Genomic DNA, 27,950 nt, shown 5'->3' with positions numbered 1-27,950 from the left:
ATCTTCCCATATTTCAATAGCAAAACGCAAAAATAGAAATAAATTGACATTAATAGAAACGACATTTGTGACATTGAAGTTTGTTTGTATTTTATTTGCAGATTTTAGGTTACCTACTTGTCAATTAACTACCATGCATTATTGATTTTCAGTGATTGTTATAGGATTAAAGAATCGTAATATCCTATGATATTCTTTTTGTCAAGCAAGATTCACTAAGAATTAGTGCTATTAGTTGTGACTACTTCTTCTACCTAACAGAAAACAACATGGGGAAAAGGAAAAACAAAAATCAAGTCCGAAAGAAAAAAGTAACTCTTGTATTTGATGAGGCCAAAAGAAAGTATGTAAAAGCATTTTAAATAATTGAGGTGTAATATTTTGATTTTATTTACTAGAATAATATTTTATTTTTAGAGACTTTCTATGTGGTTTTCGTAAAAGAAAATTGGAGAGAAAAAAGAAAGCACAAGAAGATTTACAAAGGCTTTTGAAAGAAGAGAAACGACGGATTAAGCAAGAGGTAAATTCTAGTTGGAATCTCAGGCGCGTACCAATTTTTCTAATGAAATACGTACTCAACAAATGTTCACGATTGACTTACACGGTGAAGGAATAACATCGTGTAATAAAAATCAAACGCGCAAAATTATAATTTGCGTAATTACTGGTGGTAGGACCTCTTGTGAGTTCGCGCAGGTAGGTAACACCACCCTGCCTATTTCTGCCGTGAAGCAGTAATGTATTTCGGTTTGAAGGGCGGGGCAGCCGCTGTAACTATACTGAGACCTTAAAACTGATATCTCAAGTTGGGTGGCGCATTTACGTTGTAGATGCCTATGGGCTTCAGTAACCACTTAACACCAGGTGGGCTGTGAGCTCTTCCACCCATCTAAGCAATAAAAAAAAAAGTAAATATCATTAATTTCATTTTCAGAATAAAGAATCTTACAAAAAACTAGTTGTTTCCAGTCGTCCTTTACCTGATATAGAGCAATTGCTGAAAGAAGAATATGAAGATGATGATGCAGATGTTAAAGTAAAAATTGTAGAATTATCTTCAGACACATTACAAAAGAAAGATCTAGTTATTGGTGAAAATAGACCAAAAGTACTACCTGAAAAAAAGGAAACTAAAAAAAAAGATCAGTCTGACAAAAATACAAATCATATTCCTGGTATGGGATCTGATGTGGAGAGTGCTGAGCCATCCGATGAAGAAGAAACTGAAACAGAAGGCTTAAAAACTAAAAAAGAGATAAAGAAAATGCTTAAAAAACAAGCAACTAAGAAAATTCAGAAGAGCAAAGTTTTTAAAATGAAAAGTAATATGGAAAGGGTTCAGAACAAGAAAAAATCTCAGCAAAAGAAAAGGCATATGACTGGTAAAACTGATCCACGGAAAGCTAAAGGAAAAAAGAAAATTGGGAGGCGAAAACAATAAAAAAATAAATTATGCTAAATATATAATTTTTATTTCTTAAAAAATCACACTTAATGATGTAGATAACATTTTTAATTATTATAAACTTACAGATGTTATTTTAGTGCTGACCGTGTTCTTTTTTTTTTTAAATCTTCCTGTTTTTATTTTCTGTTCTTTGATTAACTCTTGGCGATTTTCTTTTTAAAGGTAATTTAGGCTCATCGCAATGGACATCTGCTTTTTTGGATATTCTTTTACCACCACAAGTGTCTTTCGTATGTTTAAGATTTTCATAAGACTTGGAAGCTTTTGTACTAATATTTGCATCACTATGTAATTCAAATTGGTTATTGACTTCTGTTTTTTTTAATTTATCTTGATGTTTTTGTGGTGTAGATGTACTAATTTTGTCCAATTCTAAATCTTGAAATTTGGTATTCACTTTTGGACTTATAGTTTTCCAAGTCTTTTCATTTTTTACTTGAAAATCTTCCATATCAGCTTCAATTTTAATTCCAATTTCAATTTTATCTCTGGTTTGTTTATCAGATTTTTTTGGCGATTTTTTCCCTATAGTACTTGCAGGGCAAATATCATTATTCAGGCATTCTCCACAATTAGGTTTTATTGGTTGACATATAGTTTGGCCAAATCCAACAAGTAGATGATTAACTTCACTCCATTGTTCAAAAGGCAACCAACTCTGTAGAGCTAGGCGAGTTTCCTCAGGAGTTTTAGTTGGTTTTTTGACCCATCCAATCCTATTGCATATCCTATGGACATGTGTGTCAACACCTAAAATAAAACATTTAAAAAAATGGCTTTCATGTTTTCTTAACATTGTCAAATACCTACTTTAAGGTCATAGAGCCAGTGCAGCCTTTCCTTAACATTGTGGCCAGAAAGGATCTTTATCTAGACAATAAGTTGGCATAATAATATGCTAACAGGCCAAGAACTATAGTAAGTTCTGTAGTCAGTTAACTATCTCTTATGCATTTCATGATGAGACTTAAAACAGCACTTCCTGCCTCTATGTTTGAGAAAAATGTTGTGTAATTACCGATTCCAGTGATCTTGTTCCAAGCAACCTTCATACAAATATGTGCCATTTTAGGACCAACACCATTCAGTTTGCACAACTTTTCGACTGAATCGGGGATGTCTCCATTGTACTGCTCTTTTAGAATTCCTGTTGTTTTTTTTATGTATTTTACTTTTGTCTAAAAAAAATATTGGTATTACCTTAATGCATTTATTTTACTCTATTTGTTGCAACATTTGAACAGTGAGTTTGGCTATTAACAATTGATATATTTCAAATTGTAATTTGTTTTAAAGTGTTACATAATACCCAACCATCTTTAAAATATTTCTTTAATTAATTGATCTAAAAATTATGTCCAAGAGAAATAAAAAGATATGGAAATCTACATCTACAAATCTACAAAATCTATCTTAAAACCTATTAATTTATATTTATTTTAGATTAGATCATACTTGCCTTCCAAAATCCAACAGGATATATCAACTGACCTAGTTCTTCATCACTCATACTCAACACATTATCAACTGTAAGACCGCGAGCCCGAAGCCTCTGCATAGCAGCAAAGTTAACTTGGTCCTTGGTTTGGCTTGATAACATCAGAGAAACTAAGCATTGATATCTGTACACCTATTAAAAGTTTCAAAATATATAGATTTAGATGTGTGTGGTTGTGGATATTATTGCTCACACATTTTAATTATTAAGAATGTAATTAGCCTATAATTTTTTATGCTAGATTTACAGCTGTAGGAAAATGAAAAATAAAGTAACAAAAGCAATCGATCTCTTTGAAAATGAAACTAATGACCTCTGGTGGTACATTCTCATCCATGTTCATATGACATCCCATTGTATCTACTGGAGCATCATTATTAGCTCTCATAATCTTCAGGTTCAAGAAAAACTGTCTCCAATTTGGTGGTTCCCATAAGCCTTCAGCTTCCTGAAAATATTGCTAATTTAATTTAATATTTTAATAGTTCCTTGACATCAGAATACTTTCAGCTCATGCATGTATGTAATTTGTACTATTCATAAAATAAAATTACTTTTACGTCTTTTACACTTTTATTAATATCATAAATAACTAACTTGCTTGGTTGGAGATTCTTTTTCAAATTTAATTTTTACATGAGATTTTTTCTCAAATTTGAATTGGCTTAAATCAGGTGCTGCTATGGCGGTCTCTGAGCCAATGTTGTTTTCTGTAACCTTGTTCCTGTTCTCCATATTCTGTTCTGTATCTGTTTGCTTTTCACGTATTTTCGTTGTTTCCTTTCTGGTATGAATATTTTTAATTTTATCTTTGAACATTGATAACAGTGATATTTTTCGGAGTTTATATGTGAATGGCATCAAAATTAGCTTATTGTGCTTTAAGGTTAATTAGGGAAGGAAATCAAAATTAAGTTATTAGCCACTATTAACGATATTATTATAATCACTAGCACATAGCTATAGTCGGATTTTTTATTAGACGAAGTAAACTGACGTTTACTGTGTTGTCAGTTTTTGATGAAATAAAGATAGTGTTGTGACAAAGTGAATAATTGAAAAAACTCCTTAATGAATGAAATTGCCTCCATTGTCTAGTGAATAGTTAGTGTGCCAAACTGCCGATATCGGGTACAGCTTTGTACATACCAACTAGTTTTCGATGACTATGTTCCTATAGTATCGACCTATACTGAATACCGAGTGTTTTAAACATTAAGCAAAACATTGCGAGGAAACTTGTAAGACTGTCCTATTTTCAATACATCATGTACTTGAAACTATAGATGTATGATGTTGTAAAATATAATAATTATAGGTAGGTAATGAAAATAAAAAACATCGCTTATTACATAATTTGTTTTTATTCATCATCAGATAAAAAATCATCACTATCGCTTTCGGTGACATTAATTATAAATCTGTCTGAAACATTGTCGATCATGTGGTCGAGACCATACATTTTGTCTTCTTCTTTAATTATATGAGACACGCAGCTACTCCATTTTTCAGGTGTGATATGTTGAAGTCCTTCTTCAAAAAGTTTTTTTACTTCTGTCATTTTGAAGGTTTTGTTATTTCTTGCAACATATCCTTTAGCTTGCGCCCATACCAACTCAATGGGATTGAGCTCACAGTGGTATGGGGGCAGACGTAACACAATTACCCCATGCTGCGCTGCCATCTCGTCCACAACATACTTATCGCAATGTTCTTGTTTGTGCTGCCGTACAATGTCTATAAGAGTAGCTTTAACCGTTGTTGCTTCGAATGAAATATTTTTGCTCGTTAGCCACTCTTGTATCCTAGGTTTAGTCCAAGACATTGTAGGCAGCGATTCTAGTTTCCTGGAGTGGTAGGGGGCATTATCCATCACTACTACGGAATTAGGTTTTAGTTTTGGCAAGACCCCCTAAACCACTTCTCAAAGGAATCAGCATTCATCTCTTGATGATAATCTTCTTTATTCTTTTTGGCTTCAAATATTAATAGGCTGTCTTCTACGAATCCTTCTTCCCCGCCTATATGGCCGATAATTAATCGTTTGCCCTTTCCTAAAGGCTGTTTTAAACCAGTGGTCAAGCCATCTAGGAAGGCCTGGCGGGACGATAAAACTGTTTGGTCAATCCATACCTTTTTCGGTGCATGACCTTCAAGACAGTGAAAAATATTAATTAATTATTGAAAGTACAATTTAATGTAAAGAAAACAGAAAATTGTAATTACCTTCGTTGATCCAGGTTTCATCTTGGTAATAAATATACCTTCCTTCCTTTCGATACTCTTTAATATTTCGAAGGTATCGCTGGCGCCATAAAATTATGTCCTGTCTGTCGATTAAAATACTTTGTCTTGATTTTCTGATATAATTGAAATTTAAATGTTTCATAACATTTCTTAATGTACTCCAAGAAAAATCGGGCAAGTCTGGATCTTCATTGACAACCTTAAGAATCTGCAAAGTAATAAAAAAAGTTTTTGAGTAAGGAAGTCCACGCAATCTAATACTTTGGTTTTACAAAGAAATTATGGTAGACACAGAATATAATGCAGTAGAAGGAATAAAGTTTAAGATACCTTTATAATGGTGGGTGGCTCATTTGCATAAAAAAAATGATGTACTTTTCGCCTTATAGCGGCAAAAGTAAAATCGTCTAATTTATCTTTGAAACTGTGTTTCGGTCCACGTTTCTCGGGAGACTTAAATTGTTCATTTTGTTTGTGTTCTTTTAATACTCTGTAAACTGAGGTCACACCAATTCCCAAAATGTCAGCTGTTTTCGAAACACATTCTTTTTTTTCGGGAGCTTCAATAGGTAATAGTGGAGCAGCTTTCTCCTCAAATACGTGTTTGTAGACGTTTTGTATCATAGCTTTTTCGGTAACGCTTAAAGCAATCCGCGGTCTCTTCTTTCTTGGAGACAAACTTTGGCTTGACGTGCTTGGTTGAGGATCCATATCGTTTGTACGGAACAATATAGCAACAAATAAACACAACAATTTCCACAAACACAACGTAACGAAAAACTTAACAAAAACAATAACTAAACAGCGTGAGCGCAGAAAAAACATTCGTGCTATCAGACCAGAGGTTAGAAGCCGAATTACAAACAAAATGGCAACTGACGCGCGCGGCGTTGATCGGTGTTGGCACTAGTCGCCGCGCCGCGCTTTGTAATAAGCTGTCAAAAAACTGATTGTAGTTACATACTACTAGTAACTTATATCAGAGCACTTTTGTACAATTTTATTTTAAATTAGAAATAATATTCTTTTATAGTTTGAAATGATTAACTATTCACACTCATTGTTCATTCATCTGATTGAACAAGAACGCATCACTATTACTTTAAATATAGCAACATTATTTTACAAAGTGACATTAGCTACTGTCAGTGGGCTTCGTCTAATTAAAAATCCGACTATACAATTGATTCCCTATAAAATAACAATCTCAAAAATTAAAATGTCTAATCGGATCAATTCAAGTCATATAAAGTAAACCTTCAAGAGTGCAGTAACCGGATTCCGGGGGGACCAATTGTCATTTTAATTGTTTTATTTAACTGATGAAAGTTAAAGTTATAAACAAACCAATATCATAACCAATGTGTCTTAAATATGTTATTAATGAAAAACAGATTGTCATATCTTAATTAAGTAGCTATTTAATCAATAGAATGAACATTTCAAGAAAATGTAATTATGATTCCAAAATACAAAACAAATGTTTTAACTTTAATTTAAAATCTATTTGAAAAATTTATTTGTTTTGATTCTTTGCTTTTACAGGCAAAGGGAACATGCCTATCTGTCAAAATTTTGTGAATTTCGCGTCGAAACTAGATCTATGGTCCAAACGAAATGAAATAATGAAATTAAATCAATCTAACTAATTCATAATGGAATCATACGAGAGAAGAAAAAACCGTAAGTGTAGCATAAGATGAAATAAAATTACTAGTAAAAGGTGGAAATTTCTTAAAAGTGCAGTGGGCTAGTTCATTTTGGAAGAGCCTTTGTTTCACTTGCCTATATAGCCTTGTGCATTTTTACAGATACTAACTGGTTCATAATCGTTATAACAAATTAAGTCTGATGACTTAATTTTATAGAAAAAATTAAATTTAAACGACTTCCCTCCATGATTTCCGCAGAATGCTGAACCACAGATTACGGACAAGCAAAAAGGTCTTTTCGTTATATTTTCCTGCGTGTATCGGCTTCATGCAAAATATTGGTATTATTGGCAGCGTCCTTATCGAGTTACGATTTAATAATTAAAAAAAACTACGAATAAGTTATCTGAGATAGTCATACCCATAGAGTTACTTGTGGGTATTTATTAATACCTATACTTAGGTAATACACTTAATAGGGAACGCGAGAAGTGACGTTGTGTGATTTTTTATAATTTGCCTATTTAGTATTTTTTTTCTTCCTACCTAAGTTGATGGTCTAGAGCAGTGATGGGCAAAGTACGGCCCGCGGGTCAGCTTCGGCCCGCGGAAGTATTTAATCCGGCCCGCCAAGAGTCCATCCATTCTAAATATTCTAGTCAGAATATTGGCGCGTAAAATAAAATCTGACGTTTATAATTTATAATCTTCGAATTTTTAATGAAAGCTCCATTTCGTCAGGGGTGTTTTGAGGTTTCATTATCTCATAATTAACTTGTCATCATTATAATTATTTCGGCAGTCTGTCACAGTATTTATTGGAAAAAAAAACATTCTTTTCACCTATCTATCATACACCTCACGTCTCACACGCTTAACAAGGCATAATGTAAAAGGTATTTTGTTTATTAAAACGCTTAATATAAAATGTAATATAAAATTTAAAATAATTTTTTTCTTTAATTCTGGCCCTCCTCTAGAATTTCTTGAACTTTGTGGCCCGCCATTAAAAAATTGTTGCACACCACTGGTCTAGAGAAACCATGTCAGCGTAACCTTACTAGTAGGTGACCTCACGAGGCTCAAACCTGACGATATTGCTAACACGAACCCTAGCAAGAGCCGTGCTTCGCAAAATCTACCACCAGATCGGAAAACGAGTCATTGAGAAGATCCGGCCAGAAATATTTTTATTTTTTTATTGCCCTTTTAGGCATATATTTTAGCATACGGCCCACCTGCTGGTAAGTGGTTACCGTCACCCATGGACTTCAGCAATGCTAAGGGCAGAGCCAAGCCGCTGCCTACTCAGTGAGCTGTGTCTGTGGGTTCATTTACTCGCCGAGCCCTACGTCGCGTCGCAAGCGACGGGTTCGGCGAGAACGATGACAGGATTGTTTAGTGTTTCTTCAGGTTTAAATGTGTAATAGCGGGGGTTTATTGACTATTTAATATCTGTAAAAGTGCACAAATGGGGGAAAATGAAACAAAGCCACTGGACATAGCTTAACGCGATCCTCCACTGAAAAATCTAAGTTTATTTTACTGTCATCATCATCATCATCATCATCAGCCTTTATCTGCCAACTGCTGGACATAGGCCTGCCCCAATGCCTTCTACATAATGCGGTCCTCCGCCTTCCGCATCCAACGACATCCTGCCGTGCGCACTAAGTCGTCGGTCCACCTGGTTGGAGGTCGCCCCACGCTCCTGGTACCCATCCGTGGCCTGCATTCGAGGACTTTCCTGTGATTATATTTAATCCCATATTATCTCATCCCATTTCATTTAATTTCATTCCAGTTGATTAATGTTTCAAATTAATCATCTTCATTTCCTTTAACTCCATATTATCATTTTTCATAAAAATAAGAATATAAATAAAATAAGACATGACCTAAAAGTCTTAGTTACCAGGTCATAAAATCTCTTAAAAAAATGCACTAGAGTTAAACTCTTGTCGTTTCAATTAATATTTTGGCTAATAAATTCATATATTAAAAAATAAAATCAATTACTTACGACATAAGTGAAATATAGAATCTGCTAAGCCAAATGCCCGAGTTACTTTTAGATCCAAATATCCGATTTTGGGTGTTTCTACCCATTGTCATAATTACATTTTTGGTTGGAATTGTGAGACACTATGTATCACTTATACTGTCCTCTCAAAAAAAGATTGAACTTATTCAGGTTCAAGATAGGTAAGTAATAACATGAATTGCAAAAAACTTATCGCGTTAATTTTCAAAATTGTAGTGTAGTAGAAAGAACTGAAACCATACAGAGCAGTAAGCACTTTGAGCTTATCAAACTGGGTTCACACTGATATAGAAATTTGTACATCTCATTCAGTAATTTAAGAGCTGTATTTTGGTTTAATTATTATTAAGATTAAATATTTTGTTTCTCATACATTTTGTTAAATTTTCTAGTGTATTTTAATGTATTTTTAGTCAAGTAATGATACGTGCGAGGTTGCTTCGAGAGAACGGGAAGTATCTACCTAGGCAGTCATTTGCTATGCGTCGCCACTGGTTTAACAATGAGGAAACAGGCTATTTCAAAGTACAGAAAAGAGCTGCTGCTTCACAGGTGAAATAGGAGTAGAACTATTATTATTTTATAAGTTCATTTCAAAGTATGTTGTCAGTAAAAACAAGAATATACAACATTTAATTTTCACACCTAAAAAGCTAACATCCTACACATGTAGTATAAATGAAACACAATGTTCTGTAGAACTCAGTGAATTGTTTATCATTACACATAGAAGACATGAAGAGGGAAGGCATGTGAATCACATTATTATTATTTTATTACCCTTGTAAGCATACGGCCCACATGATGGTGAGTGGTTTCCGTCGCGCATGGACCAGGGGCAGAGCTAAGTCGCTGCCTACCGTAAATGAGTAGAGTGTATTTTATTGCACACCAAAACAAAGTTTAATCTCGAATATGAGTCCACCACAAGGTATAATGGTGGACTCATATTCATACTCATAATATATCAATGGCCTGTCCCACTAGATACAATCTCTTCCAGACAACCATTTACAGATAGAGTAATTCTGAAAAACATATGGCAGGCTTATTGTGGCGCAACATGTTGAATACTATTTTAATTAGTCTATCAATATAGAAATGATGTATTTACAAAAGTAATTATGAATAGGCCATAGAGCTTTAAACCTACTGTCCTATTATGGTCTCTAATTTCTGAAAATTAGAATACCTTATTCTAGTGGAAACATTACACTTACAGAATCCTATGACAGATCCAGGCATGATGACTGACATGTTGAAAGGTAATCTGACAAATGTCTTGCCTATGATTGTCATCGGGGGATGGATTAATTGGATGTTCAGTGGTTTTCTTACAAGTAAGTTAAAGTACATTAACATTTGAGTAAGATACATTATAGAGGAAATAGCCCTTAATGATTTAACAATTGAATACTGAATTAAATCAGTGCTCATTTTTAGTTTAAGTTTGTCTATACTATTCAGTCAAATTCAAGCTTATTGAAAAGGGCATTCCAAACAAAGCATACAAAGCAAATACTAATGATAAGTAATATTGTGTCATAATTTTAGTGCATTTTTGTTATTCTGTAGATTGATAAATGAATTCACTGCTCTTCTATTGTGTGTTTTTGACTGGAGTCTAGATGTCATAGTGTCATCACCCATCATGAAATATGCGGTGAACGCCTCAGTAGCTTTGTGCAATGACTGCTCAGACCTTCAACCTATGGCTGCTTTGTGTCAGAAATAGGATAGATACCTATCTGCCATATGGGCATACAATATGCCTTTCTATCACTGTAAAAAAGCATAATATTGTTATGTCTTGTCTATGATATTATATAGTTTTTTACAAAAATCTTCTAAATCGATTGACACCTCACTCTCGCATTAGAATAATATACTTACAGTTATTCAATTTACAAATACAATAAAATAGTGCTAAACTGAGAAATTACGATTCTGTTATGACAATTTGAAAAATGTTCTTGAAATTTACAACATTGTTACAGCCAAAGTACCTTTTCCGCTGACTCTGCGGTTCAAGCCGATGCTGCAGCGCGGCGTTGAGCTAGCGTATCTGGATGCTTCATGGGTGTCATCAGCTTCATGGTATTTCCTCAATGTATTCGGTTTGAGGACAATATATGCACTTGTACTGGGAGAGAATAATGGTAAAAAATTATTTAGTTACTGAGAAATATATTTAGTATATTAATTATAAGATATTATTGTGCAGTTTAAATAAGTACCAAACTTAAACAAGACAGTACCTACACAGAGAGCACAGCTCATAGTTGTTACATAGTTGTCACATGCTGGGAAACAGTTTTACAAGAAAAGGTGAATTACCTTTATTCTTTTTGTAAACTGTTTTTTTTTAATTGTTTTTATTTAGTACTAGCTGACCCGACAGACTTCGTAGTGCTTCAATTGATAAATAAAAGACCTAAAATTTTGTATAATAAAATCAACTTAAAACAAACAAAAGGAATCCGTCCGACGGGGGACACATCAAAGGAAAAACAAAATTGTTATTTTTATTAAATTCCGAGCATTTTCATATTTATCGACCTTTTAAACCTTCCCTGTACTTCCACAAATAATTCAAGACCAACATTAGCCAAATCGGTCCAGCCGTTTTCGAGTTTTAGCGAGACTAACGAACGACAATTCATTTTTATTATATAGATTTCTTGATGACCTGTTCTTGATGAGTTTGTTTTTTACATCTTACTGACAAACAAAGGATAACAGAACGAATCTAAATCTTAAGACGTCAGTAATTATGATCGAATTTCGATCACAGGACCGAAAATCGTTTATGTTAAAATGTTATCGGATTTAAAGTTTTTAAATTTGGAATTATGAATTATATTTCTCTTACAGCTGCCGATCAGTCGAAAATAATGCAAGAGCAGATGTCTGGAGCGGCCATGGCGATGCCTCCCGACCCCAAGGCTGCCTTCAAGGCCGAGTGGGAGGCTCTGGAGATCACCGAACATAAGTGGGCGCTCGCCAACGTCGAAGCAGACTTATTACAAAGCAATACGGAGTGATCCTAGTTTATTTATAGACTACTCTATCAGATTCAATGGTGGTTACCAATAACATTTGTAATCGTATTCAAAAAATTGTTTTTTCTTTATCAATGGATAGTGACACATACACTGGGGATTCTAATCACTTTATGTAACTGGTGGTAGGACCTCTTGTGAGTCCGCGCGGGTAGATACCACCACCCTGCCTATTTCTACCGTGAAGCAGTATTGCGTTTCGGTTTGAAGGGTGGGGCAGCCGTTGTAACTATACTGAGATCTTAGAACTTATATCTCAAGGTGAGTGGCGCATTTACGTTGTAGATGTCCATGGGCTCCAGTAACCACTTAACACCAGGTGGGCTGTGAGCTCGTCCGCCCATCTAAGAAATAAATAAATGAAAAAAACGTAATTCAATGTTTTACTTATAGAACCACTTACACACGTATAGATAGTCTACAAACAACAGCGGGGCGGGTGACTGTTGCGTGCTGAGCGAGCTGCGTCTGTGGTTTAATATACTCGCCGAGCCATTCGTCGCAAGCCACGGGCTCGACGAGAACGATGACCGGAGGTCGGGTGACTTCAACTGTCAGTATTTGTCGAATGGCTAGTAAACGCACACAGACATAACACATACATATGGGTAACATCACGCGAGTTACTATTTGCGGTGGCTGAGATTACCCCCTGCTCTCCTATGGCTTTACGGTGGAAATAAGAAGGGTGCGATATCTACCCGTGCGGTATACACGCCAGTTTATTAATATAAGGCAATATAAGTCTCGTCTGCCGCATTTAAGGGTAGGCAGCGGCTTGGCTCTGCCCCTGGCTTTGCTGAAGTCCATGGGCGACGGTAACCATTCACCATCAGGTGGGCCGTACGCTCGTCTGCCTACTAGGGCAATAAAAAAAATTTGAATAGTAAAACTTGGTTTTTGATTTAAATGATGTAAATGTTGATCTATATATATATTTATTAATTAAATATAATAAATTATTTGTCGGTACAAATATCTATGTTACTGTTTAGTCTTTACGACATTGTTACTGTCAAATGTGTAGTAAGATAATGATCAAATATGTAGTAAGATAATGATCAAATATGTAGTAAGAGATTAATGTGCCGATAGTATTAATTTGTGTATTTGTTGTAATAAAGTTGATGGGTTGACTGGAGATTTTATTAATTTTTTATTTATTATATTTATTACACTTCATGTAAAATTTACATTGGCGGACTTAATGCCTAAGGCATTCTTTACCAGTCAACGTAAGGTAGTGCAGAGTAAATAGTGGTAGGTGCAATGAAATTTATATTAAGTTACGAATACATACACAAAAAAGTATATAGTATATAAAATATATAATATATACAAAATCACATATACATATACATACATATAATAGATTATACAGTATTAAGAGGAATATATTAATAAATTTCATCTTAATAAGTTCATGACGATTCCGCTAACTTTTCCAACAACATTCGCCGAACACTTAACTTAAACGTGCAACGGTTAGTAATAGTCCTGATCTCGAGAGGAAGCGCATTCCATAGCAGAACAGATTGCACGACGAAAGAGTTACGAACATAACTAGAACTATGTGTGGGACAACGAATTAATAGGCTATTGAGAGAACGTAGGGCCCGCTCATGGCTGGAGTGAAGATCTTGAAAATAGGGAGTTAGATAGGAAGGAGGTTCGGGAGACATAAGAAAGGAATGAAGAGTCGTCAGTGCACGTAAATTACGACGCTGGCGAATCGGTAGAAGTTTGAGCTGAGCACGATAGGAAGATATATGATCATATTTACGAAGATTAAAAATAAATCGAATGCAGTTATTAAGAAGGTCTGCATTCAGGTCAAAATAACACACATCAACATAATCAATTATAGGGATGATCAAGGCTTGTACTAGCATAGTCTTGGTCGCTGATGGTAAGAAATTCTTGAGGCGATACAGAGCACGAAGAATTCCAGAGGTTCTTTGTCCAACGTAAGATACTTGAGCTTTCCAGTCGAGTGTGGAGTCTATGTAAAGGCCTAGGTTCATAACCACGGAACTTAGGGGAATCACTGTACCATTATAGAATATAGATGGGAGTGACATAGTAGTTAAACGTATGGCTTGGCATATATAATGACTTGGTATTTCGTTGGATTCACGGTTAAGCCAAACTTAGTTGACCAACTACATACATATGTAGTCCAGATCCCTATTTAACTGGTTTATTGCCTGAGAAATAGACTCTACAGTCGTCTATCTATAAAGCTCATACAGATGATACGCACACTGAAGATCATTAAGAAAAGTGTTAAGAAATTTATAAAAATAGAAAATAATAATGGAAACAAAATACCGCCCTGGGACACGCCAGAGTTGACACTACACCAACTTGAAGAGGTGTCATCAACACGAGTACAAAGCTGGCGTCCCGGAAGAAAAAAAAAAATCATAATATGGGACAAAATAGATAGGAGGATATCGTGATTGACGGCATTGAACGCATTTGAAAAATCAATTATTACCAGAGATTTTACATTTTATTATTATGTTACATACGTGTTCGGAGTTTCATAGAAAAACTGACATATCTGGGAGCAGAAGATATCCCAATCTCGTTGTATACAAATGAGTTTGCCAAAGCCTTGACGTGTACGCACGTACTTTACATTTTGGCTTAAAGAATAAAGCAGCCGCTGTACTCGTGTGAGGCGGCTTGCTTTGCGTTAAGTGGTTACTGAAGCCAGTACACATCACAACGTTAATGCCGACCAAGTTTTGTTCCCCTACCTATTCGCTGGTAAGAGGGTATTCGAGTTACACCCCGACGGGTAGGTGAGCTCACGGGCTCAGAAGAACTCCGAGAATCTCAGAGAATTTGCTAACGCTAGCCCTAGCAAGAGCATTGTTCGCAGTCTACCACCGGCTCGGAATCGCGACCCGCTGAGAAGATCCGGCGAGAAACTCAGTGAGCAACTTATGCCTTGAGGTCTCGATCGTATAGCATTTACGCAATTTATAATATTTGCGAGTTTGATCTTTATTACCTGATATCGTTCCTTCACCGTGCGAGTCATTCGTGAACATGCTTCAGCTAAAATTGGTATAAGCCGCGCCAATAAAGAAACGAATCTAATATGGCGGCGACGATCCGCCCGATCCACTAACGGTGCTTTTAGGTAATTCAAGCACAGGTCACCGTTCTCGTCGAACCCGTCGCTTGCGACGAAGGGCTCGACGAGTAAATTAACTCTCAGACACAGCCCACTGAGTTTCTCGCCGGATCTTCTCAGTGGGTCGCGTTTCCGATCCGGTGGTAGATTCTGCGAAGCACGACTCTTGCTAGGGTTCGTGTTAGCAACGTCATCAGGTTTGAGCCCCGTGAGCTCACCTACAAAAGTTAGGGTTACGCTGACATAGCCTCTCAAGGCTCTCAGCTTAGGTAGGAAAAAAAAAAAAAAAAAAAGGCGGCGGCGAACATGCGCTCTCCCTCTAAACTATTGCTGTCTTTAGTCGCACACGGTGCGTACTGCATACAAAAAAAGTATCAAGTCTGACTTTGTTGTTGATTTCGAGTTTTTTCACTTTCGAGTTGTGCGCCTTAGATGACTAGCAGCAAAAGTGTCTACGCAAGTTGCATCCCAGATGAGACACCTTCCCCTCTGCCAGGGCATAAAGTAAAGTACATTTTCATTTGTTTTTTTATATTTTTTTACAATAATTTTCTATCTTTTTATTTGTTGACCCTACCATCTGTCAGTGCAGGTACATAGACGCCATTTTCGATTCGTTTCTTTATTGGCGCGGCTTATAGGTACCTGCCTGCGGGGCTTGAATACCGACACAGTCGCGTCATTGGACGCGAGCGCTCCGTCGTCTTATCCATGCTGGTGCTTAAATTCCACAAAATAGATACATTTTTTTCTAAGCAAAGCCGAGTTCACGATCTCAACAGCGTATAATTAACGTAGTATAATAATAGTATACGAAAAAAAAATTTTTTTTTCGAGGGGTGAAAGTCTATTTCGTTTAGGCGACATTTATCTTTGCAATTAAAGGTGCGTTTTATTTGGTATTAGCATCGACAGTTCGATGTTTTTAATTGAGTAAGTAAATTTAATTTTTATATTTTTTAAAAGAATTTAGTAAATTTTTTTTGTTATCTTTTTCTAAATTTTAATCTTCCTGTAAAGTTGCAAAAATGTCGCTTAAACCAAATCGCTTTTTGTTCCACGACATAAATATGCATAATTACTGGCAGGCCGTAACGTGAGCCGCGGCTTGTTCAGTTTTTTAATGGTAAGACACACTACTATATTGAAACTTCGATCTCACACTATGCAAGCGGACGGCTAACGGAGCTAACATTATGAAGTTCCCGGGTCCGTTAACCATCAGCGTGCTTAATGCCAGCTTTTTAACGTTCTCGATAGCGTAAAAGTTAGCTCATATTTGTATCGAATGGGATCGTTTGCGTGCGTTTGCCGCTAGGGGCGCTGTTCCAACTGCATACAAAATTGGGTTAACTTTTACGCTATCGAGAACGATAAAAAACTCGCACTGGTACAGTGAGCTCGTCGACTTAACACGGGCAATAGAAAACATACACGGGCGAATTCATTCAAAACAATATATTTCAATGCTTAAAAATGAGTAATATATACATTATGAACTGTACAAACACCAAAACAAACTTGTATGGCTCTCGGCACAGGCACTAACGGGAAATGGAAACGTTCAAATTACTATTTAAAAATAATGTCCCAAGAAATTTAACTTTTACGATCGAGACGCGAAATTCTAATTAACAAAATCAATTGAACAGCAAATTAAAAAAAAAAAACGCGTATCTATAACATTTACAACGAATCGAATCAGTATTATTATTGTCTATAATTCAGCCTATTTATTTATTGGACATTCAAAACTTAAAACCAAAGATTAATGAAAAATCATCTTGCATAACGTTTTGTTATAGTTAAATCATCCTAGTATTTTCTTTAGCATTCTGTTTCGTTAAGACAAAACTTTTCTATACCTCTTGGTTATTATACCTTGGTCTTTTCAATATCAATGTTAATCAAATATATTATTCGTAGTAAATACAACATAGACAAACTAAAAAATAGGTGTATGAATACAAGAATTAACTTGGTTCATTTTACTATAGGAACCAGGGATCTATAACATAATTACATGTGTTTCAAATAATAAACTGGTTCCTCATATAATAGCCCGAAGTGGGAATTGAACCCTTGAATGAAATCTAATAAATTCTAATATTTTGCATTCGTTCTTCACGCTAGGCTATTTAATTTACCAAACGTGGTTTTCAGATGTGGCCAATCGTTTTATATAGTATAACTCGTTTATTATGCCCCACAAATTACGTCATCAATAATGAAATGGCGGTCACTGAAGTTTTGTAAAGCAATGTCGAGCAGCAATTTTCAAAGTATAATTATCTCTAGTTGTCCTTTTACTGTATTATAATAAAATTTTCACAACAGTACTGATTTAATGATAATTTTAATTTAATTAACAAACTTTCAGCAGTGTTTTTATTAATGGCAGTTGCTTATTAAAATTGAACGATGTAAGGTTTAAAATGGTTGTCAAAATGAAATCAATCGATCGTGGGTGAACAATACGACACGCGTGAGGTTATTTCTTGATAAGTTGGACGACATCTTCATCGTTGACGGTGTGGTTGATGCCGACGCGCTGCGGCGAGTACTTGGTGCTGGTGCCCCACACCAGCGCGTACTTCAGCTGGGCGGCCAGGGTCCGGTGGATGGAGTGGCAGACGTGCTCTACGGTCACACCCTGGAATCATACTCAGAAATTAATACAGAAACTAAAATTATTGTAATGCAAAATTTTAAGTTAATTATTAATTAAGTAATAAAAATTGGACGCCTACGATAGGCAGGAGATGTGGTTCGAATGGAGAATACCAGAATGCCAATACAACTGCTCTATGGCAAACCAGAGGGCCGCAGAAGTCGTGACAGACCCAAACTCCGATGGTTGGATGGCGTGGAGCGCGACCTCAAAGTTATCAGTGTCAGGAACTGGAAGGAGAAAGCCCTGAACAGAGCAGTCTGGAGAGACATACTGGACCAGGCTAAGGCTCACCCAAGGATGATGATAAAATGTTAAGTTAGGGGAAATTTGAACTTGGTCCTAAAATTCCTTGGGCCCGCAGTCTGCTCCCAACACTTGCAGATCGTGAAGTCCCACATGACCACTAGGTGCGGTGACCCCGTAGGAGGTTTGGCACCCGGCACGAAAAAAAAGGGAAAATTTTAACTCTGTGGTTAATTTTTTTTAAGTATGTAAACTATATTTTATCAACACTCCAGGTGTAAAAAAAACCTACTCAGTTATCATGTAAAATAAATAGGAAATAATTAAACAATTCACCTTTCTCAGGATAAGTCCATCATCAAAATCTGGGGGCTGTCCAGGCTTTTTGGTATATACCCTGATAAGAGACAGATATTCCCAGAGTATCTCTAGCAGATAATCCAAATTCAGTTTCATATTACAACTGGAATAAAATACAAAACGAATAAATATTTTTTGTGATTTACTAGTAGGCCCAGCAGTTATTCTGCTCTTAATATACAAAATTCTGGAAACTAATCACAGCATCACCTACAATATCCAATTAACGGAGGGGTGAGGGTGATTAAAATCGTAAGTGAATTTTAAATTTGACCTACATAAATAAAATAAGAGAACTGAATAAGTTTAAAGTCGTTCAAGAGGTCAGTGACAAAGAGATAGATACAATGATAAAAGATACAAGAAATAGATACAAACCACATGAATTTAAAAAGTCTTAATTAAATTTTGAATATGAACCTTGAATATTTTATACAATTTGGAGATAAAACAAATTATTAAGTTCTCTCAATCGTTTCTAGTTGCTAACTTTGTCTTCTTATTGGTATTTTGGTTGAATAAGAACTAAATCTAAGCAAAGTACAGCTCACCTAACGACTACAGAATGCGGTTGTCTCGCTATCCTGTCGACTTCCTGGATGGAGATCTGATCTATCTTGTTGTAGACGTAGAGGCAGGGCAGGTACACTCTGTTCGCGAGTATAACATCTATGAGCTCGTCCGGTGTGCAGTCTTCACGGAACAGAACCTGCGTTTTTTTTATTAAAACTGAGGGTACTAAATTATATTCTAAAAACACAAATTTTGTACTACACCTAACTACTACGAAGGACATTATTGCGTAATAAAATGAAATGAGCTAAGAATTTAAAAACATTTGTCCAATTGTGATTAGTAGAGCGTACATTGCGTGCCCATATGAATAGGTACCACCAGCTTTTGTCTTATACAGTAAATAAGCTGGCAGCCGTCCACTGATTTGTCAGGTTACCAATGTTTACCCCTCCTTTGAACACATTTCACATAATAGTATTTGCCTAGTTTCAAAATTGCAACAGCTGTCAAGAGTGGCATACATATTACTGGCATAAGCGCACTCTTCAATATGTAAATACATCAAATCCAAGTGAAACCAGTTTTAGTAGGAAAACAAGGGATCAAACTTATGATGCCCGTATTCAGTCAGTGTTTAGTAACTATTGAAACTATTCTCAGTCAGAGTCTGAACTTTTATTAAAGATTCAGGGTTTAGTTTGTATTTGTTCTCGTGTCCTGGGTTTCCAATATGCATAATCAAGACTGGGCTATGTTGAATATCGAATGGTGGTCTAATGGTCTTATACCTAGGTTTGCCTTTGTAGGTAATGACTATATACTACATACCTCAGCATTAAATATCTTGTATTCATGTAAGATCATTTGCACCATTTTCTCATCAATTTTAGTTAGTTGACAAGTTGAGTTAAATGATAAGCCACCACCTTTTTTCACCTGTAAGTTAATGAATTATTTTTGAGGTAATTATAGTTTCTGACAATTTTTTATGTTATAACTACTGTTTATGTGATAATGACTCATAATTTTAACTCCAGTTTGAAAATTACAATTAGAGTTGTGTTCAAATTAACTAGACTTAGATTTCACATCTTGAACTTACCTAATTTCTACATTATATTGTCGTAGAACTAATAAACCCGAGACTAGGGATTGAATTAATCTTTGGAGTCATATACTTCCAATTTTTGGGTAAACATACAAAATTCTAGAAATATCAAAACTGACAAATTTCTTAACATAAAAATTACAAAGTAACAACTGAATAAAAAACTGGACTTTTAAAAATACTCTTTGAATGTACAGAAACAATATACATCTATAGTAAGTGAATTCTAGACAGGAGAGTATTTCAAAGATTTAAGTTTAACTTTTTATTCTAATTATAAACCACATTTAGTGGTCAGATTGCACTCTTTTGAGTGGATACTGTTTCATGTCATGTCCATTAGTGGTCGATTTCGTGGGCCCGAAAAATATAAATGCTGTACTTTTAAATTAGTATATAATGAAAATTAATTACATTTAAGTTGGCCAGTTAAAATTGTTTTCTGCTTTTGTTCACTTAAGTTATTTTGTTATTATCTTTGAAAATAAATCTGACAAACCCTGAATATAAAATTAATAGTTCTAACTATAACTAACTACTTTACTATTAAGGTACAACTTTAAAATAAAGTATAACACATACCTTAAAATAAATATTAGGTTTAGGTTTGTTCAGACGGATGCCGACACTCTCTAATTCTTTTTCTAGAAGTTGTCTGTGCACATACGGTTTTGTAGCATCCAGCATCATTAATACCAAGTCTGCAGTACGTGCTACGGCTATAACCTGTTTTTAAAAATAATAGTTTCAGTTGAATCGTACCACTTGTAATAGATCCTGGCACTGGTGGTTACTCTCTGGGGTCATTGACATTAACAGCTTATTAACTAGTTGGTTAAACCGGTGTGGCAAGAGGAAAATTTTACTTGAACACAATAGCCACATATATTTCAACTGCAGCCACCAATTTCCAATTAGGTACCAAGTATTACTGTCTTTACATTAGAATTTTAGTATGAAACAAGAACAAAATTTTACAAGTATTTCAAAAATCTATTTAAATGGAGTCAGTGGTTTGAGTTACCTGTCTTCCTCTACCTTTGCCCTGAGCAGCACCTTCAATAATCCCAGGCAAATCTAGCAATTGTATGTTGGCACCTCGATATTCTATAACTCCAGGTATACATGTCAGTGTTGTGAATTCATAACTTGCTGCTTCTGAATGTGTGTGAGTGAGGGTCGATAAAAGGGTTGACTGAAAATTTAAGTTTTTCAGAATATATTCTATGATGTAGAAAGAACATAATCTATATTTAATTATGTACTTTAAAGGTTCATCAAGTTAGATTAAAATAGATGATTATGCGTATGATATGTTTCAGTTATAGTTTTGTTATGACTGAAAAATAGAAGATATATAACAATAAAGCTATGTTTCGCACTATATTCTAATAATATAATTTAAATTCTAAATCTATTATATATAGCATATTTTCTGTTATTTTTTGACGACAGGACAACCTACCTACCTATTCTGCCCACAAAGCAATTATACGTTCCTATTTTAAAGGCAGGACAACCAGGTGGCAGTATGCTGGTAGAAACAAATGATAAAATTTATCTTGTGATATCTATGGGCTCATCATTTCACAACAACTGAATTCATTCATCAGCAATAATCATTTTATTTATTAAATTAGAGATACAACCTTTCATGCTATGACAACATTTCTTACCTTACCCACAGAAGGAAAGCCTATCAAAGCAACTCGAGCATCACCAGACTTTAGTACATCGAAACCTTCACCTTTGTCTCCGCCTTTTTTTGAAGGTTCCAGCAACTGTGATCTATATTTTGCTAATTTGGCTTTTAAGAGACCCAAGTGATATTCAGTAGCTGAAAAATATATGAACAATAATTTAAATTAAATAAAGGCAATGTTAATAAATACTTTGTGATTTTTATTGCTGTCGATGGGGGAACAAGCCCATTGATTATATAAATACAACTGCAATAAGTTTTTCACAAATAACTTTTTTAAGCAAGTTACTTCAGCTCAAAAAGTATATTTTCCTGTAATTCTTCATTCATTAATAGCATCAATGAAGATATACAATTAAGAAAACTGATGTCAAGCACGAGTGGTGATTATTAAAAAAAATATATCATTGAAATTATTCTGAAAAATATAATATTTTTTAAGGATGTTTTAAAGTATACCATTTTGCAAGTAACTTTAAACCCAATTAAACTTTAAATGAGAACTTATAGAATACTCCGTTTAATTTTTTATTATTTATGACCAAAGGGACGTTTCACTTGTTATCGATGATCCACATACATAATTTCATTTGATGTTTGTAATTTGAAACTTCTTTTTCCTATAAACTTCGATTATGGTTTGTATCTGATTACAATAATTTCATGTTTGTAGTTTTTTTACCTTTATTTTTCTGTGTTCTCGCGATTTCTTTCTCAATTTCTGATATTTTCTCTAAAATCCCCATGATTCGGCGAGTTTATCTGACAACTATTTACCACGCAGTCAGTTAATGGATAATGTTTTTCGGCTACTTAATTAAAACAGAATTCACAGTATCAATCATTTCATACGAAAAAACTATACAGATTCTTAAATTTTATGTAATGCCTATCCAAAATATAATTATGTTTATTATAATCGTCTACGACAAAGAAGTGGGTAAGGTTAGGATATATAGGTTAGACGCACCATTGTCAAAAATGTCAAATTCAAAATGGTGCTGTCAATTGTCAAAAACCAAAAAACGCACTATTTTCATTAGTGACCCTTTTTAAATATTTTGTTGGAACCGCCGTAATATCAAAATATACTTAGAATTATATTTTCACATCCTTTTGTCTTTTTTGGCAAATGTTGTTTGAGAAAAAGCCTTTGTTGTCTCAGGTCAATTAAGACATAGCAAACATTTTATAACCCTGCCGATTTGGCATGAAAATTTATTCTGGTATGGTAGAAATGGATTTACTGAACTTCTCAAGTGATTGCTATATACTCCTCCTCACTGTTTCTATCAAATTGAATATATTTTTTTAATCGCCTTCTTATTTTTTCCCTTATTACTGGTTTGAAATTCGTGCAGTTAGCAAACTGGTTTAGCTGATACCAGTCTTAATTATTTTTTATCATTTATTTTAGTAAAAAGTAAGATAGTCAGGCTTCTGTCTGTTCAATTACAAAGCCTATAATACAAGGTGGGTCTTACAGTCTACACGTTAATTAAATTCAGGCAAGATCAAATTTAGTGCCAACACAATGCCCGTGATTCTGAAGTTAACTACAAGTTGAAATAACTTTGCTTAGATTTGAGTATTAATCTGGAGACTATATGAAAATGAGACGAGTTCTTGTCCTCGTCAACATTTCTCGTTTAAGTAGGGACTGCCTATCGGATAAAATGTCGTCAAAGGTAGACGGACCATTCCCATCCATTGTTTATAATAACCTAACTCAAAAAAAATTCAATAGAAATAGGTAGAAGCGAATAAAATACCTATGTAGGCATACAATACACCCTACTACCAGTAAAAACCAACTGAAATTATATTGCATAGATTAATGAATTTAAATGTTATCACTAGACTTAAAAAGGATGGCTTGCTTAAAACGGTGGCGAGAAATATGGCTTTACTGTTAAATAATTTCAGAGTCGTCGTAGCCTAAAGGATAAGACGTCCGGTGCATTCGTGTTGAAGCGATGCAACGGTGTTCGAATCCCGCAGGCGGGTACCAATTTTTCTAATGAAATACGTACTCAACAAATGTTACGATTGACTTCCACGGTGAAGGAATAACATCGTGTAATAAAAATCAAACTCGCAAAATTATAATTTGCGTAATTACTGGTGGCAGGACCACTTGTGAGTCCGCGCGGATAGATACCACCGCCATGCCTATTTCTGCCGTGAAGCAGTAATGCGTTTCGGTTTGAAGGGTAGGACAGCCGTTGTAACTATACTGAGACTTTAGAACTTGTATCTCAAGGTGGGTGGCGTCTACGTTGTAGATGTCTATGGGCTTCAGTAACCACTTAACACCAGGTGGGCTGTGAGCTAGTCTACCCATCTAAGCAATAAAAAAAAAAAAACCGGCTACCGTCATATTAACAAGATACAATTATGAAAAAAATTGATGCGAAAATTTTTTTGTTTTAGTTTATTGCCTGATATCTAAACTTGGAAACAGATTAGGTGATTGCCAGATTTTACTTATTTGTAACGAAAGTACGTACCTACTTACAAGTAGATCTACCTAAAGGTTGATTTTAAGATTGGAGTTTATTTCACAGCCTTCTCGTTATTTGTAACAAATATTTTATTCACGAAAATTGAAATATCAATTACAATTAGATTGAATACGTGTTAAATGATTCCTGGATATAATTTGATTTGTATTTTATGGTAAATTGTTTTATTTTAACTCTACTAGTTGAGGTCACGTTGATCCTTAAGGATGAGAGGGAGCAACTCGTCAACGAGGATCATTATTTTAATATATTTGGGCTAGTAATTTGACATTGAAATCAAATAAGCAAATGATAAAAACCGTGACTCAATATTAGGGTGCTTGATTTTAATGTACTACCAACTTAACACTTAGTTCGAGTATGTGATGAAATTTTATTTTTGTTTCAATATAGCTGTATCACGATGGTTCACGAGAGCATACAATACACGAAATCCATTGAAAATATGGTGATCGACTATGAAGACGATAAGAACTCTATGATCGCTCTTGCAGAACAAGGCACTGAAGATTTAACATTACTTTGATAGACTAAAGGCACTAGTAGCGATTATGATCTCATCCAAAACTAAAAATGCACATTCTGTCATGGCTGAAATAGTTAAATTTGATAAAATTAATAACGGAGGAATTCTATTTTAATATGATTTCAGAAAATATACATTTTTATGACGACTTTTACGATGAAATGGACAGTCGAATCAAAATGGAGAATTCCATGAATATGATTTTCTTTGGACCCGTAAGCTCGTTCATGAGAATAGATGCTGAAAGTTTGTTGCACATTTTGACTTTCACTAAAAAACATTTGATTCCGATATCACGGACTATTTTAATATGGGACTTGATCACAGGTATCTATTAGAAATAATAATGAGAAATTAAAATGTTTAAATTTTCTTTATTTGTATAAACAAAGGCATGGCTTTTATTGTTGCTGCATTGGAAACTCAAGCATATGATATTATGGCGGAACGCGGTGACTATTTAAAGCAAACATCCTCGCGATAAATATGTACATCCATCCCATCCCATATCCATGGCAATAAAAAACCTATTGGTATTTTTTCTTAGTTCTTCGGTAGGTACCAGACCAGAAAATCATAATAATGGTCTGGGGTAATAAGTGGGTCTTATGACCCACGGAATAAGAGACAATCCTATCTTGTGGCCATCGAAAAATTATCTAAGAATTGAAGTGTCAGTGGACAGTTTTATGTAGCAACTAGCGGCCCGATCCAGCTGCGCTTGGATCTTTAACAAAAATTTCAAAATTACAAATTATAATACACACACATCAACCCTTCTAGTTGCGTCAGGTTACTAAAAAATAAAATTATAAATATAGTTCGAATATTATTATTTTAACGAACTTTTATTTTAATTTAGATGATATATTTTTTATATCTTTTATTATTATTCTAATTTTCGTAAAAAGGTCTTACATACAAAACGAAAGCCATTGAGTTTATTGAGTCAGAACTTCTGTCACAGAAGTCACAGAACTGTAAACGATATTTTATTTTTGGTGTTTTATTTTTTAAAATAAAAGAAAACTTAGTGCGGCATAACTATAATGGTTAGACATATGCTGTCGCGACAATTTTTGTAAATAATAATGTATTTTACAAAGTTGTTGTCATCAATAGTTATCGCAGGGCACGCGATGTAAAGAATATATTAGGTAATTTCACCTTGGGTTACATTATTGGAGTTTTAGTAAAGATTCCTAATTTTTTGCAAAAAAGATTATAGCCTATGTCACTCGGGAATAGTGTAGCTTCCAAACAGTGAAATAATTTTTCAAATCGGTTCAGTAGTTTCGAAGCCTATTCAATACAAACAAATCTTTCCTCTTATAATGTAAGTATAGAAATATAGATAGTATAGAAGTATAGATATAATATTATTAGTCTTTCGCACTAATAAATTAAAATACGCGACGGGATTGATCGCCATGTATGTACATAACGGGTAAAATATTTCAGACGGTAAGACCGCTGCTTTCCTCTATAGTCGAGAGTACTTAGCACTCGGACCTCTCCTGAATTTTGTACCAGAAGAAGATTTATATTATGTAAATTTTGGAGATAAAAGCGTTCTTAGTTTTTTTGCGAATCACAACTTGGGCTTGCACTCGCGAAAGGTAATTTTGTCGGTTTCGTACCCCGGTAACGCAACGTGACTACGGTTTTAAGAGTGTAAATATTGTCTATAGGTTTCCACCGAAGTGGTGTCCACGTAGAATTGGGGTGGAAGTGCGCACGTGCCCATGTATGCCAATCAAAATCAAACCATACTCTTACACGACAGAGACTAAATTTATTTGATTAAGGCAAAACGAAGTGAATAGATAGGCATACAAAATTACCTTAATAATCATATAAGGTGATTTAATATTTATTTCCTTTCCAGTACGGTATACTTGCGGCTTCGTATAGACGTTACTATGGCGACATGTGGTATGAGGATAGTGATTACATAAACGAACTGGGATACCTAATATGCGGTTTCCCGGCGCATATAATAAGCAAAATTACCCCGGCTGTGTTTAAAAAGATCGACGTAGAAATTTTTAAGAAGCTTAGCTTGTGTTCCGTTAACCAAACGAAGGTAACAAGGAATTATTGTATTCGTTAAATGCCGAAATTAATAATATGTAAGGTATGGTTTAATGTTTTAGACTCTTTATAACTTAGCGACACATAAAAATGCCTATGGCAAGCCGTACAAATGGTCATCGCATGAAATCACAAAACTGGATGTTCTTTTCATTTGTAAGTACCTAAAGACAAAATATAATTTCGTTCCTTCCCATTTAACATAGTTTTGTTCGCGGGATTGTCTGGAATAGCCTCTGTAATTAAGTATTGAATAATAGTATTTTTGAACGAGGTTTAGTAGTTTAGGTAAGTATTGCCAGCATGGCGTTGGCGTTTTTTGTAGTTTGAGAAGATCGCCATATTGAAGATCTTACTTGATGTCGGTCCTTCTTTCAGCTTACTGACGGTAATGTTGTTGTTATGGTTTGGAACTTGTATTTATTCAACTTATTTAGAATATAGCGTTAGGGCGATTCGGATTTTTGCCGTATTTCTTTTAGTCTACTTTTCCCTTGCTACCGCTAATCTATTGACCGTGGACCTTTATGTACCTACATAACAAATTTCAGCTACGTATAGGGCCGAGGGTCTTTCACTAATAAAAGTAGTAACAAACTGCCAGATGGAGATTACGTAATACACCTCATCCATAAATATAAACAACACCTTGTTTGGTCAGATGCCACTTTAAAAAAACCCAGAACTACCCAACCTATCACCATATTACGTTGATTAGGTATGCTTAGACTAATATTGAAAAATATTCCTCGTCATTTCATTCTATTCAAGAGTTGCACAACTAACAGGTGTACCTAAAGAATCGATCAGTTCAATCAGGCTTGAAGCGATCCCAGCCATAAGCAAACACATAATGGAAATGATACATCAAGATAAATTGGAATATTTCACGAAGCAACAAATACTAAGAATGAACCCAGAGGCGCGCCGCATGTACATCATAAGGGTACAATTGAGAACCAGTCTCGACACTTCTCAAATCGCCAAACAAGATGCTAATGCAATAAAAAAATCTGTTCCTCTTGCTTTAGTTTACGTTTTTACTCTAATATTAAAATAAAAAGTACGTTTTCAATCAGT

The 27,950-nt window shown here is 34.8% G+C and overlaps 6 protein-coding genes across 13 annotated transcripts; 3 read left to right on the top strand and 3 right to left on the bottom strand.

Annotated features, from left to right (window-relative positions):
• The first annotated feature begins 115 nt into the window (after positions 1 to 115).
• Positions 116 to 3,534, top strand: vito (nucleolar protein viriato). The gene is made up of 3 exons (XM_028177574.2): positions 116 to 343; positions 418 to 523; positions 938 to 3,534. Exons 1-3 carry the CDS (start codon positions 270 to 272, stop codon positions 1,442 to 1,444), a joined length of 687 nt encoding a protein of 228 aa, XP_028033375.2. The 5' UTR covers positions 116 to 269; the 3' UTR covers positions 1,445 to 3,534.
• Nthl1 (Nth-like DNA glycosylase 1) lies at positions 1,454 to 7,115 on the bottom strand. Of its 8 annotated transcripts, none has more exons than XM_089734119.1 (6): positions 7,036 to 7,115; positions 3,567 to 3,753; positions 3,283 to 3,429; positions 2,931 to 3,101; positions 2,490 to 2,649; positions 1,454 to 2,221 (listed from the first exon to the last, which is right to left on the bottom strand). In XM_089734119.1, exons 1-6 carry the CDS (start codon positions 7,041 to 7,043, stop codon positions 1,572 to 1,574), a joined length of 1,323 nt encoding a protein of 440 aa, XP_089590245.1. In that variant the 5' UTR covers positions 7,044 to 7,115; the 3' UTR covers positions 1,454 to 1,571. The 8 variants fall into 8 exon arrangements, with proteins under 8 accessions (XP_089590245.1, XP_089590247.1, XP_089590246.1 ...); XM_089734121.1 differs by having other exon boundaries at positions 6,931 to 7,069; XM_089734120.1 differs by lacking the exon at positions 7,036 to 7,115 and adding an exon at positions 6,564 to 6,759.
• Positions 4,315 to 6,306, bottom strand: LOC149501165 (uncharacterized). Its single transcript, XM_089734125.1, has 3 exons — positions 5,547 to 6,306; positions 5,196 to 5,424; positions 4,315 to 5,119 (listed from the first exon to the last, which is right to left on the bottom strand). Exons 1-3 carry the CDS (start codon positions 6,039 to 6,041, stop codon positions 4,863 to 4,865), a joined length of 981 nt encoding a protein of 326 aa, XP_089590251.1. The 5' UTR covers positions 6,042 to 6,306; the 3' UTR covers positions 4,315 to 4,862.
• Positions 7,116 to 8,801: 1,686 nt separating the features above from the next.
• On the top strand, positions 8,802 to 13,126 carry EMC3 (ER membrane protein complex subunit 3). Its single transcript, XM_028177553.2, has 5 exons — positions 8,802 to 9,073; positions 9,326 to 9,464; positions 10,135 to 10,252; positions 10,910 to 11,071; positions 11,787 to 13,126. The coding sequence occupies exons 1-5, from the start codon at positions 8,925 to 8,927 to the stop codon at positions 11,954 to 11,956; spliced, it is 738 nt and encodes a 245-aa protein (XP_028033354.1). The 5' UTR covers positions 8,802 to 8,924; the 3' UTR covers positions 11,957 to 13,126.
• A 3,439-nt stretch (positions 13,127 to 16,565) lies between these two features.
• LOC114245415 (developmentally-regulated GTP-binding protein 2) lies at positions 16,566 to 22,932 on the bottom strand. Its single transcript, XM_028177575.2, has 8 exons — positions 22,408 to 22,932; positions 21,700 to 21,860; positions 21,048 to 21,218; positions 20,606 to 20,749; positions 19,744 to 19,851; positions 18,951 to 19,108; positions 18,376 to 18,502; positions 16,566 to 17,775 (listed from the first exon to the last, which is right to left on the bottom strand). Exons 1-8 carry the CDS (start codon positions 22,469 to 22,471, stop codon positions 17,614 to 17,616), a joined length of 1,095 nt encoding a protein of 364 aa, XP_028033376.1. The 5' UTR covers positions 22,472 to 22,932; the 3' UTR covers positions 16,566 to 17,613.
• A 1,592-nt stretch (positions 22,933 to 24,524) lies between these two features.
• LOC114245350 (uncharacterized) lies at positions 24,525 to 27,950 on the top strand. Its single transcript, XM_028177492.2, has 6 exons — positions 24,525 to 24,750; positions 24,903 to 25,103; positions 26,238 to 26,395; positions 26,665 to 26,862; positions 26,933 to 27,026; positions 27,659 to 27,950. The coding sequence occupies exons 1-6, from the start codon at positions 24,654 to 24,656 to the stop codon at positions 27,928 to 27,930; spliced, it is 1,020 nt and encodes a 339-aa protein (XP_028033293.2). The 5' UTR covers positions 24,525 to 24,653; the 3' UTR covers positions 27,931 to 27,950.

The sequence above is a fragment of the Bombyx mandarina genome, chromosome 17 (assembly GCF_030267445.1).
Source record: "Bombyx mandarina strain Sakado chromosome 17, ASM3026744v2".
Classification (NCBI taxonomy): domain Eukaryota; kingdom Metazoa; phylum Arthropoda; class Insecta; order Lepidoptera; family Bombycidae; genus Bombyx; species Bombyx mandarina.
Note: the sequence above shows the minus strand (reverse complement) of the source record. Positions and strands in the feature narration are given on the sequence as shown.

What these genes read in the sequence shown, in the direction of transcription:
- vito (XM_028177574.2), top strand. Translation starts at nt 270, where the DNA reads ATGGGGAAAAGGAAAAACAAAAATCAAGTCCGAAAGAAAAAAGTAACT. An exon ending in TTTGATGAGGCCAAAAGAAA is followed by an intron (nt 344 to 417) that starts GTATGTAAAAGC and finishes TTTTATTTTTAG; the next exon opens with AGACTTTCTATGTGGTTTTC. An exon ending in AACGACGGATTAAGCAAGAG is followed by an intron (nt 524 to 937) that starts GTAAATTCTAGT and finishes TTTCATTTTCAG; the next exon opens with AATAAAGAATCTTACAAAAA.
- LOC149501165 (XM_089734125.1), bottom strand. Translation starts at nt 6,041, where the DNA reads ATGTTTTTTCTGCGCTCACGCTGTTTAGTTATTGTTTTTGTTAAGTTT. An exon ending in AGCCACCCACCATTATAAAG is followed by an intron (nt 5,425 to 5,546) that starts GTATCTTAAACT and finishes ATTACTTTGCAG; the next exon opens with ATTCTTAAGGTTGTCAATGA. An exon ending in TGAAACCTGGATCAACGAAG is followed by an intron (nt 5,120 to 5,195) that starts GTAATTACAATT and finishes ACTGTCTTGAAG; the next exon opens with GTCATGCACCGAAAAAGGTA.
- LOC114245350 (XM_028177492.2), top strand. Translation starts at nt 24,654, where the DNA reads ATGGTTCACGAGAGCATACAATACACGAAATCCATTGAAAATATGGTG. An exon ending in TGGGCTTGCACTCGCGAAAG is followed by an intron (nt 26,396 to 26,664) that starts GTAATTTTGTCG and finishes TTTCCTTTCCAG; the next exon opens with TACGGTATACTTGCGGCTTC. An exon ending in GTTCCGTTAACCAAACGAAG is followed by an intron (nt 26,863 to 26,932) that starts GTAACAAGGAAT and finishes TTAATGTTTTAG; the next exon opens with ACTCTTTATAACTTAGCGAC.
- Nthl1 (XM_089734118.1), bottom strand. Translation starts at nt 3,830, where the DNA reads ATGCCATTCACATATAAACTCCGAAAAATATCACTGTTATCAATGTTC. An exon ending in AAGAATCTCCAACCAAGCAA is followed by an intron (nt 3,430 to 3,566) that starts GTTAGTTATTTA and finishes AAATTAAATTAG; the next exon opens with CAATATTTTCAGGAAGCTGA. An exon ending in GAACAAGATCACTGGAATCG is followed by an intron (nt 2,222 to 2,489) that starts GTAATTACACAA and finishes GTTTTATTTTAG; the next exon opens with GTGTTGACACACATGTCCAT.
- LOC114245415 (XM_028177575.2), bottom strand. Translation starts at nt 22,471, where the DNA reads ATGGGGATTTTAGAGAAAATATCAGAAATTGAGAAAGAAATCGCGAGA. An exon ending in GCTTTCCTTCTGTGGGTAAG is followed by an intron (nt 21,219 to 21,699) that starts GTAAGAAATGTT and finishes TTAAATTTTCAG; the next exon opens with TCAACCCTTTTATCGACCCT. An exon ending in AACCTAATATTTATTTTAAG is followed by an intron (nt 19,852 to 20,605) that starts GTATGTGTTATA and finishes ATTAACTTACAG; the next exon opens with GTGAAAAAAGGTGGTGGCTT.
- EMC3 (XM_028177553.2), top strand. Translation starts at nt 8,925, where the DNA reads ATGCCCGAGTTACTTTTAGATCCAAATATCCGATTTTGGGTGTTTCTA. An exon ending in GTTCAGTGGTTTTCTTACAA is followed by an intron (nt 10,253 to 10,909) that starts GTAAGTTAAAGT and finishes ACATTGTTACAG; the next exon opens with CCAAAGTACCTTTTCCGCTG. An exon ending in TGTACTGGGAGAGAATAATG is followed by an intron (nt 11,072 to 11,786) that starts GTAAAAAATTAT and finishes TTTCTCTTACAG; the next exon opens with CTGCCGATCAGTCGAAAATA.